We start from the raw sequence: 12,302 nt of genomic DNA on the forward strand, positions 1-12,302 counted from the left end.
ATTTAAATTTAATAATTATCAAAATTAAAAATACTAATTTAAATTAAAAAATTACATTTTTTAAAAATATTCAAACCGAAACTAAAAAGGTAAATTCAGACTTGTATTGAGCCAGCACTGCAATTGCGTTTTACTTGCGCATGAATGTGTGCGCGCATAGTGCATATTTCCCTACTCAAAATTTAAGATAGATAGGTTTTCCTGCTTTCAGTTCCGCCTTCTTCAGTAGTAATTCGTTTGATTTCTAAAGCATTTTAGTTTTTTTACTTGGCTTAAATATCACATTTCTGACTCTGACTCAGTGAAAGAACGCGTTTCCTACGCGGGTAAATATATTTCACTAATTCGCGAACGCAACGACTTGTGGGAGCGTTGTTATTTGAGGCGAATGACTTCTAGCAGAGCAACACGTTCAGTCGCTTATTTACTAAATGTTTCACTAATTTTTTTTTTCTTTTTCTTTTCCTTTTTTTAAAAAAATTGATATTCTTTCTCATGCAGGCGAAAACGAAATAGAATCTCTTTAAAAAAAGAAGGAACAGTTAAAATCATTAGGAAAATATTATAACTAAACAGAAAAATAATATGTAGGGGAGAGGGGGGTACATGTGAACAAATTTTTTTATTTCTTTATTTTTCAAAAAATATCATCAATTTCTCACATTAAAGAAGTCTATATGTTTAAATAGTCTTTTCTTTGTCTAATGGAATTTTTTGAGATTTTTCAATAAAATATTTCTTCAGAAAAATGACTTCAATTGTTTGAAGTGTCGTTTCATCGCTTTAATACAAGACATCTTATTCAGAAGGTTAGTAAGTAAGTATTTATTCATCGTCGCTGTTCTATCTTTTTCCTGTAGCTGTTGCCATCCAACATATAATAAAATATTTATAATCATCTCATTAATCGATTCAAGAATCGATTAATAATAATACTACAGAGTATCCCCCCAGTGTCAGAGAATTATACTCTGAAACGACATAATATTTTACATAAAATTTTGAATATTACTCTATTTACATCATTGAAAATAATATTTTATACTAACAACCTTGCTTAGCTAATAATGTTAATAACTAACATAAGTTGCCAGTTTTGCTGGAAAGTGTACATGTCTTCCAGACCTAGTCACAATTTTGTCGGGTTCCTTGGGAGAATGATTTTTTTCTGTATGTAAAGATTTGGAAATTCCAGGTTTTACAACCCGTAAGTTTGATTCAACCTTCTCTGTAGTAGGAATCAAATATGCTGGCTTTACACGGTCTATGGACACAGTAGATTGCCTGCCATTTAGTTGAATTGTAAGGTTTTTAGCTGATCGCTTCAAAACCTTATGTGGACCTGTATAGGGTTGACATAAGGGAGGTTTTACACAATCCACTCTTAAAAACACGTGAGAACAAGTGCTTAGTGAGGGATTAACGTAAAATGTAGTTCGTCCATGAGCAGATGTTGCAATTGGATTCAATTCACGCATGGTGTTTCTAAGACGATCAACAAAAATATCATCACATGGTGGAATGATGGATGTTTCTAGCATGTCGCTTGGAAGTTGAAGAGTTGTTCCGTATACCAGTTCCGCACACGATGCGTTGATATCCTCCTTTACAGCAGTACGGATTCCTAAAAGGACTACTGGAAGTACTTCTGTCCACTGTGAGTTTTCATGCGCTTTTATTGATGATTTTAAGTGGCGATGAAATCTTTCCACAATGCCATTTGAAATGGGATGGTATGCTGTCGTACGAATTCGGCTTGTTCCTAACATTCCGGAAAACTCACGATATAAAGATGATCGCATCTGAGAACCTTGATCTGTTGTAATTATCGAAGGGCATCCAAATCGAGATATCCAAGTGTGGAAAATTGCACGACAGATGGTTTTGGCTTGCATGTCCACAATCGGTATGGCTTCTGGCCATCGTGAAAATCTATCGATCATTGTTAATAAGTAGCGGTAACCATCAGATGAAGGTAACGGGCCTACAATGTCGACGTGTATTTGTTGAAATCGAGCATCAGGTAAGCTGAATGTTCCTAGAGGAGCTTTGGTGTGTCTTTGAATTTTAGAACGCTGACAAGGTTCACAGCATTTCACCCATTCTTTTATGTTTTTCTTCATATTTGGCCAAACATATCTGGCACAGATGAGCTTAGTAGTAGCTGTAATACCAGGATGTGATATGCCATGCAAGTGCTCGAAAATTTGTCTTCGAAATGTTGTCGGAATGAATGGGCGTGGAGAACCATTTGAATTGTCGCATATTAAGTCAATGTCTGTATTTTGACATGGTTTGAGTTCAAGATGAAGAGAAGAATTTTTATTTTGAATAATATCTTGAATTTCTGCATCAGTTTGTTGAGCCTTCGCCAGATCGTGAAAATTCAGAAAATTCGATTTAGTAATTGAATCTAATTCTATACGCGAAAGTGTGTCGGCTACTATATTTTCGGGTCCCTGTACGTGTCTAAGGTCAGTTGAATATTGAGATATAAAATCTAAATGGCGTAGTTGTCTTGGGGAACATTTATCCGGATTTTGTTTGAATGCATAGATTAGTGGTTTTTGATCAGTATATATTTGAAATTCTCTGTTCTCTAACATGTGTTTGAATTTTTTTATTGCCGAATAAATAGAAAATAACTCGCGGTCATAGGTTGACCATTTTTTTTGAGAATTATTTAATTTCATCGAGTAAAAAGCTAAAGGCTCCCATTTACCCTCTGAAAGTTGCATTAATGAACCCCCTATTGCAAAATCCGATGCGTCGACCCATAAGCTTAAGTTTGCACCAGGAATAGGGTGTTTTAAGAGGGTTGCCTGCGCGATTGCTTCCTTTGCCTTTAAGAAGGATTTTTCTGCGTTTTCATTCCATTTTAATGGCTCATTTTTGACCTTAGAATGATTTTTCTTTTTATTTCCTTCTAAAAATTGTATTAAAGGATTAAGGATATCAGCGGCTTTTGGGATAAATCTGCGATAGAAATTAAACATGCCTAAAAATCTGCGAAGTTGTGTTAAACTGGAAGGTTGAGGGAATTCTAATATGCATTGTACGCGATCGGGTAGAGGTTCGATTCCTAATTCTGTTAATTTAAAGCCTAAGAAATTTAAAGAATTTTTACTGAATGTACATTTTTCAACATTGATACAAAGACCATATTGTTCTAATCTTGCAAATAAATTCTTAAGGTTTTGTATATGTTCACTATGATTTTTAGACGCGATTAATATGTCGTCGACAAATGCATAAATATTAGGTAAATCTCTAGTGACTTCGTCAATAAATCTTTGGAATGTAGCTGCTGCGTTGCACAGTCCGAACTGCATGCGTGTACTTTCGAATAGTCCAAAAGGTGTACAAATGGCCGTTTTATGAATGTCATCAGGGTTAATTGGAATCTGGTGATAGGCCTTTACTAAGTCAATGTGACTGAAAATTTTGGCGCCATGCAGTTCAGATGTGAAATCAGCTACACAAGGAATGGGATATTTTTCCTTCACTGTTTGTGCATTTAGTGCCCTAAAATCACCAACTGGCCTCCACTCCAGTGTTCCCTTTTTTGGGACCATGTGAAGTGGGGATGCATAATTACTTCTAGATGGTCTTATGTGCCCTAATTCCATCATTTTTTTAAATTCTGATTTTGCAATTTTTAGTCTATCCGGAGCTAATCTGCGAGGTCTTGCTACTACTGGAGGACCTACCGTATTTATAAAATGAAGGGTGTTATGTTTTACGGGTTGATTGGGATCCGGTAATTTAGTAATTGAGGGAAATTCTGCTAAAAGTGAATGAATCACGGAATCACCTGATATTGTTTTAACTGAATGCAAAATTGTTTCCTTAACATGACCTTTTGTTTTAAATTTAGTCGTCAAATCTCTTAGACATTTATTGCGTAAATCTGGCACTAAAGCAAAAGAGTGAAGGAAATCGGCACCTAAAATTGGCGTCGTAATATTAGCAATAAAAAATGACCAAGAAAAAATTCGTCTTAATCCGAAATCTAAAGAAAGTGTTTTTTGTCCATAAACATTAATTGGTGTAGAATTAGCAGCGAAAACTGTTTGCAGAGGATTATTTCTTTTTTGAATATAATTTGCCGGGAGAATGGACACGTCGGATCCAGTATCGACCAGAAATGATAAGTTTGTTGTCCGGTCTCGAATGAACAGGCGACGCGATGTTTGTGGCAAAGAACATGTCGCGTTTATTCTTCGCCAACTCCGTTTTCCCGAAACTTACATGGCATAACGCATTTTCCTGGTTTACATTTGTTTCCAAAATTGCGATGGTACCAGCAAACAGATGAATCTCGTTTTTTAACACTATTACTTCTGTTCCTGCGATAAGGAGAACGAGAGCGAGAAATTTCAAGTTTGTCAATTCTTTCATTTAATTTTTTTATTTGGCGAAGTAATTTCTCTTACATTGAATTTGAATCGTTTTCAGTTATAGAGTGGGTTTCCATGGGAACTGGCGTGACTTCTAATATCTTATCGGAAATGTCGGCTGCTTTTTCTAAAGTTAAATCTGAAACAGCTGCTAAAATCGTTTGTACTGATGTTGGCAAACGCTGCAAAAATAATTCTAACATAAGCTTTTCAGGGACTTTTAATGTTTCTGCACGACGTTTCATAATCCTTAATAGTTCGGAAGGCTTCCTGTTACCCAGTTCTTCACCAGACAAAAGTTGGCGAATTTCTTGTTGCGATGACTCGCCTGATCTAACAATTAATTCTGTTTTTAAATTATTGTAAGGATCTGTAGCATCAGGATTCATTAAAATATCTCGTACAATCGATGCAATCTCTGGCGGTAATTGAGAAACAATGTAATTATATTTGGTTATAGATTCTGTTATAGGTTTGGGAGATGCCAATCTAAACGTGCTTTCACACATAATAAACCAAAGAGCAGGATCTGATCTGTTATATAGTGGTATTTGTACAGCACTTACCTCAGACATGGCGAAAGAAGTCTGAATGGCGTCACCAGATTTTTTTTTTCAAACTGAGATCAGAATCAAACTAAACAAAATTCTTGATGGGTATAATTAATATCAATTCAAATCGTCCGCATAGTCACCATTGAAGTGTTGTTTCATCGCTTTAATACAAGACATCTTATTCAGAAGGTTAGTAAGTAAGTATTTATTCATCGTCGCTGTTCTATCTTTTTCCTGTAGCTGTTGCCATCCAACATATAATAAAATATTTATAATCATCTCATTAATCGATTCAAGAATCGATTAATAATAATACTACATGTTCACATGTGCCCCTATTGGGGGCACATATGAACATGCCTGGGGCATATATGATCAAGATTAAAAACACAAAGCAATCATCATATTTCAAAGAAAAAATCTTTAGTATAACAGATATACAAGTAGATACGCATTATACTGAAGGGGTTGTAGCTTACTATGTGAATTTAAATTTGTACAACAGTACTGTCAATAAGAAAAATTTTTTTTAGCTGTACAATAATTTTTCCGCTGTTGGATTTTTCTCAATTTCATGTTCCTCAGGAGTTGCAATGGGCATTTTTCTTTCTTCTCTAATACTCTGTCACGATTTTTTCTCTCCATTTTTTCCATCTTTTCATTTGTAGCTTTAGCAATTCTATCTTTCTCAGGTGTATCAGTTAATAAGCGTGATGCGCGATCAACCATTTAATAAAAAAAAAAAAAAAAAAAAAAAATAACAAATTAATTATGGAAAATTAAATAATAATAATTTAAATGCATGCATATTCTTTAAACTTATAATATTATGAGGATAATAATTTTAATACTATGTAGGGGCACATGTGAATTGTTCACATCTGCCCCAGATGTTTTGTTCACAAGTGCCCCATCATCCTTCTTAAACCTAACTTGAAAAATACAGAATTTTTAATTGAGTAAAAAATAAAAAATTTTTTTCATAAACTTACCTGAATGTTCATATAATGGTCTGCAATAGTTAATTTTAGTTTATTAGTTGATTTATACTATGCTTTCACTTGGAGTAGCGAGTGATTATAATATATACAACACCAGCTGATACGAAGAAATTGTCAGAATCGAACAACAAAATGTCTCATTGTTCTGAAAGTTTTGCAGAGAGGTAGAACTAGTACTTCCATCAATTGAAAATTTTTCGAGATTTTTTATTTCAAATCATATTGGTAAAACATGCAATGTTCCCATGTGCCCCCTGTTCCCATGTGCCCCTCTCTCCCCTATCTATATTCTTATGAGAGAGAAATCCGAATCCTTGAGAAATTACTTTACTAAATTTATAATTATCTAATATGACGTCTGTTTGAACAGCCCATAATTTTCCGAATGAAATTACTTCGAACATTAAGATATGTAAAGTATACAGAAACATATAAATTTATATAATATGTTTTTGTAAAAAGAAAGTTTTTGTGACAACAATATTTATCGCAAAATTGAAATTTTCAGTAAAAAAAGGAAATTTTTTGTCATACATAAAACCAAAAATTTTCGGTTTTGAAATTTTTTGATTTAACAGTTCTGAGATCATTTGTCATTTTAAGTTTCCACAAAACAAAATCAATTTCATATTCTTATTCTGCTTGTAAAAAGTAGCTATTTTAGTTTTTTTTTATATTTTAAGTTCCTTCCTTTTAGTTTTGTGTCTCTAATTTTGTTGATGTTGGAAGATGGTCGAAATTTCTGTAGTCGATAAAATAGAGATAAATTTTATCTAAAACTTATAATGTCATCAAATACAGAGTTCCAAATGAAGTTTGAGTCGGGACTGAATTCTAGCTATTTAGAATATCGATTGGCAATAAATTCTATTTTGAAAATGAATTCTGCTTTGTAGATACTGAGAAATGATTGAAACTTGTTGTATTGAAAAGACAGAACTCTATTTCATATTTATACACTCTAGCAAGTCGAAATGCCGTTTACAAAATGGTAGAAATTTCGGTTGACGATAAATTCTACTTGACAAAAATATCGTTATAAAATGTGCCTTGAACCATCAAGAAACAATGAAAACATATAGCAATCAAAAACAGAACTCCAGTTAAAATTAAAGTATTCTAGCTTGTTGAAAAGTGGTCGGAATTTTAATTGACTGTTGGGCAAAATTAGAAAATTTTACTTCTGGACATAGACCAGTTGTAGCGTTTTTACCAGTGGCCACATTTTAACACATCCGGCCATTTTTTAAAAATTGAAAATTTTAATTATTAAAAATATGTTATATTAACAATGACAACTTTTGAAACATTTCTTAAAATGTAGTAAACATTACATGTCTCCTTTCTAACATTAACAAAAATTTAAGAAGCAGATTTTAAATAAAGTAAATTTCAGAATGCAATATATTCATAACATTCACATATTTATCAACAAAAAAAAGTTTTTAAAATTAAATAGTATTAATGAAGTGCAGATAAGGAGTAATTTCGACTGAAAGAGTAGCGACTGACGGACAATTTATTAATTTTCATTTAGCCAGTGGTTACGGTTAATTTCGCCCTCTACTATTTAAGTGACAAAATGGAAATCGAAAGGTCGGAATAGCCTGGTTGGTAGGGCACTGGATCCATGTCCAAGTGTTCGTGGATTTGATCCCAGCCGGCCGACGACTCCCCGTGTAGTAAATGATGACTGGTGCACGTTAAATCTGTCGAGTCACACAGTCCTCCCTGTTCCCATAACAAATTAATACCTTTGGAGGTACTGAACCAGGAGTTTCCCTGTCTTCTGGATTGGTTAAAAATTACAAGGCTACGGAGTTGAACATTAGTAGTCGTGAACCCAAAAATTGGGTCGGCTGTTCAACGACGGATATAAAAAAGACGAACATGGAGTTCCAGTTGAGATTCGAGTGCTCTAACTGGTTGATAAAGGGTCGACATTTTGATTGCAAGGTTCCCTCACATGAACGGAAGCGAAAGCAATAAAAACAGTGTAAAATTATGAAAAACATGGTAAAACAATATAAATAAGTAACGAACGTAAAAACATAATTTAATTATGAATGAAAAAAAGAACATATATCATATTTAAGTTTGATATATTCTTATAAATTAGTTGATACTCTAGAACTATTCGGAATAAAAATTCATTATGCTTACTATTAATAATAATAAACTCTTTTTTATTTTCACTTCCCTCGTCATTTCAAAGTTTCAACTTGCCATCTCAAAGTTTCAACTTAACATCAGTTTTTTTTTCTTTTTCTTAAATTTAGCTATCTTATTTTAAAAAAATCTATCAAAGTATACATCAGTGAGATTTGGTTAGTGATTTATTATCTTCGTGAGAACTTTGAACTAGTGGGAATTTGGTGGTAAAGTGATTTAGTTTGTTTAAGATTTATATTAGCAACGAGTAGATTATTTGAAGAGCTTAGTGGTTGAAGCGGGTAAGTGACACATTTTCAGAAGTATTTATTAATCAAAGAAAATAACGTCTAGCAATCAAGGAATAGAATGAAGGAAAATAACGTGAAGCAATCAAGGAATAGAATCAAAGAAAATAATGTGAAGCAATCAAGGAATAGAATCAAGGAAAACAACGTGAAGCAATCAAGGAATAGAATAAAGGAAAATAACGTGAAGCAATCAAGGAATAGAATCAAAGAAAATAACGTGAAGCAATCAAGGATAGAATCAAGGAAAACAACATGAAGTAATCAAGGAATAGAATAAAGGAAAATAACGTGAAGCAATCAAGGAACAGAATCAAAGAAAATAACGTGAAGCAATCAAGGATAGAATCAAGGAAAATAATGTGAAGCAATCAAGGAATAGAATCAAAGAAAATAACGTGAAGCAATCAAGGATGGAATCAAGGAAAACAACGTGAAGCAATCAAGGAATAGAATAAAGGAAAATAACGTGAACAACTTATAAAAATAATGCCATATAAACGGCATTAATATGGATATGTTTAATATAACAGAATTTATTTTTACTTTTACTTTAATTTCGAAATAACTAAACAACATTAATTTTGAGTATGCTTGTATGATTTTTATTTCAGATTAGGTAGGGGTAAATATAATAAGGTTCAATTTTACTTCATTCTTCTTAGCACTACGTTAGAGATTGGTCAAATAAATAAATAAAATTAAAAAAAAACTTTGGAATTCGGTCATTATAAGTCACCAAGATACAACAAATGAGTAAGGCAAACAATTTATATAAATTAAAAAAAATTTCTCCATAAAAAATATATTATTAAAATAGCGCAAAGCAGAGAAATTTTTTTAGCGAAATCTATTTTTATTTTACTAATTATTTCATTATTTTATCAAGTTATAATTAGTTTTCATTGACGGGTCATGAATATAATATTAATTACAATTTTAAAATGACTAAAGCAGAAACAATTTAAAGGAATATAAAAAATAATGAATTGATAAATGAACTTGCTTAGTTTAATATTTGTTTCATTATTTGAAAAAAGTAGTTCAATTAAATATTTAAAAAAATAAATAATTCTTTCTTTACTGCATAGTTGCTTTGACTTTTCTCAAAGCAATCAAACTTAGCAACAATTTTAAACTTACAATATAATAAAATGCAGTATTTATATATTTTTATAAGTGTGTTCATTGTCGTAAATTAATTTAAATAATGCTTAAATTTCATCCTAAATTCAGTCTTGTTTGGATATCGCACTTAAAAACAGGAAACAAATTTTAAGAATCAAAGATATTGAATTTTGATAATTACCTACTTTTTTAAGTGTAATTCTATTATGTTTTAATTATAAAAATTTAATATACCTGTGCGTAATATAAAGTTGTGCGTAATATAAAGTTGAATAATTTTTAGATTTATAAACTTCAATTAAACCTTATGTGTAAAAATTAATATTCTTTAAACTCTATAGGATTTTAAAATTGCACCACAATGAAGTTAATTCTAATTTTATATTTCATTTTAAATAAATTGACTTCTAACGATATCTATTATAATAATTTTGATTGACTTAAGTCCATAATTTTGGGAAACTCTTAAAACTCATAGATAAGTGTGAATTATACAAATGCTATACAAATATAATTTTGCTTTTAAAAATAACAGCCATTTCAACATTATATTTCATTTTCTATTGAATAATTTTTAGATTTATAAGCTTTAATGAAACCGTATGTGTAAGAAATTAATATTCTTTAAGCTCTAAAATATTTTAAAATTACACCATATTAAAGTTAATTCTATTTTTATATTTCATTTTAAATAAATTGACTTATGTTTTAATGTTTCATTTCTTATTAACTCACTTCCCTTTTTACATCTTTAATAAGAGACCGTTTTTTAAATTATCTTTCTTATCTGTCTGCACTTAAATTCGTAGGCGTTCGAGAATTTTTTTACCAATGTATATGAATAAATTGATTGAGTTTAGAGAGCCTTGTTAATTAGATTGGGTTTTATTCGTTAAAAAAAATTCTCTCTCGATAGTTGTTTGTAGTAAGTTTACTTCTTTATATATTTAACACTTCGTTAGATATTGGTCGCTAAAATTCAATAATTAGTTTTCTTTTAAAAAAAAAGAGATCCTAAGCATATTCGAATGAAAAATGAATTTTTCCATTTCAAATATATTATTATAATAATAACGCAAAACGGAGAAATCAATTAATTATTTTATCAAGTAATAGTTAAATAGTTAATTAGTAGTTAATAAATAGTTAATAGAAATTTGATAATCAACTAATTATTTTATCAAGTAATAAATAGTTTTTAAAATGTTTGATGATTAAAATTTAAAAAAAAAATGATTAAAGCAATTACAAGGATTATAAAAAATAGTAAATAAATAAATATAAAATAAGTAAGCAAATAATAAACTTGATTAATATATTATTTTTTTTTTCGTTTTCTGAAAAAAGTAGATCAATCAAATCCAAATCTTATTACTCATTGTTTTTTGCCCTGTATCGTTGCGTTGACTTTTCTCAAATCAGTAGATAATAACAAAAATTGTAATCTTTCGTTATAATAAAATACGGTTATATTTTAGAAACAGATTCACATTATTGTAAAAATAATGGTTAAGCTTTTTCCAAAGTCAGTTTCCTCTGGATATTGTGTTTAAAAGTTGAATTTAAATTTTAACACTTAAATATATAAATTCATAGTTCTAAGTCAACCCTGAAGAAGAACTGTAAATTTACCTTTTTATCATCATAATTCTTTTATAATTTAACAAAATAACGCGATCAATCACGATAAATCAGTTACTTATTTTATCGAGTAATAAGTAGTTAATTAGTAGCTAATAAATAGTTTATAGAAATTTGATAATCAATTAATTAATCTATTAAGTAATAAATAGTTTTTAAATTGCTTAATGATTAAAATTTTAAAAAAATGATCAAAGCAAAAGCAATACAAGGATTATAAAAAATAGTAAATAAATAAATATAAAATAAGTAAGCAAATAATAAACTTGATTAATATATTATTTTTTTTTCGTTTTCTGAAAAAAGTAGATCAGTCAAATCCAAATCTTATTACTCATTGTTTTTTACCCTGTATCGTTGCATTGACTTTTCTCATATCAGTAGATAATAATAAAAATTGTAATCTTTCGTTATAATAAAATACGGTTATATATTAGAAACAGATTCACATTATTGTAAAAATAATGGTTAAGCTTTTTCCAAAGTCAGTTTCCTCTGGATATTGTGTTTAAAAGTTGAATTTAAATTTTAACACTTAAATATATAAATTCATAGTTCTACGTCAACCCTGAAGAAGAACTGTAAATTTGCCTTTTTATCATCATAATTCTTTTATAATTTAACAAAATAACACGATCAATCACGATAAATCAGTTACTTATTTTATCGAGTAATAAGTAATTAATTAGTAGGTAATAAATAGTTTATAGAAATTTGATAATCAATTAATTAATCTATTAAGTAATAAATAGTTTTTAAATTGTTTAATGATTAAAATTTTAAAAAAATGATTAAAGCAAAAGCAATACAAGGATTATAAAAAATAGTAAATAAATAAATATAAAATAAGTAAACAAATAATAAACTTTCTTAATTTATCATTTTTTTTCCGTTTTCTGAAAAAGTAAATCAATCAAATCCAAATCTAAAAACTCATTGTTTTTTTGTCCTGTATCGTTGCATTGACTTTTCTCAAATCAGTAGATAATAGCAAAAATTGTAATCTTACGATATAATAAAATACTGTTACATTTTAGAAACTGATTCATTATTGTAAAAATAATGGTAAGTTTTTTTTCCAAAGCTAGTCTTCTCTGGATATTGTGTTTAAAAGTTGAA

At 29.8% G+C, this 12,302-nt stretch overlaps 1 protein-coding gene across 1 annotated transcript; it reads right to left on the minus strand.

The window, feature by feature from the left end:
* Nucleotides 1-4,432: 4,432 nt before the first annotated feature.
* On the minus strand, nt 4,433-4,975 carry LOC147810970 (uncharacterized). Its single transcript, XM_087161168.1, has one exon. The coding sequence runs from the start codon at nt 4,973-4,975 to the stop codon at nt 4,433-4,435; it is 543 nt and encodes a 180-aa protein (XP_087017294.1).
* Nucleotides 4,976-12,302: the final 7,327 nt, after the last annotated feature.

The sequence above is a fragment of the Parasteatoda tepidariorum genome, chromosome 4, assembly GCF_982258835.1.
Source record: "Parasteatoda tepidariorum strain Cologne lab strain chromosome 4, Ptep-v5.0, whole genome shotgun sequence".
In the NCBI taxonomy this organism is placed as follows: Eukaryota; Metazoa; Arthropoda; class Arachnida; order Araneae; family Theridiidae; genus Parasteatoda; species Parasteatoda tepidariorum.

Bases quoted from the DNA above. Each gene is read 5' to 3' on its own strand.
- LOC147810970 (XM_087161168.1), bottom strand. From the start codon at position 4,975: ATGTCTGAGGTAAGTGCTGTACAAATACCACTATATAACAGATCAGAT.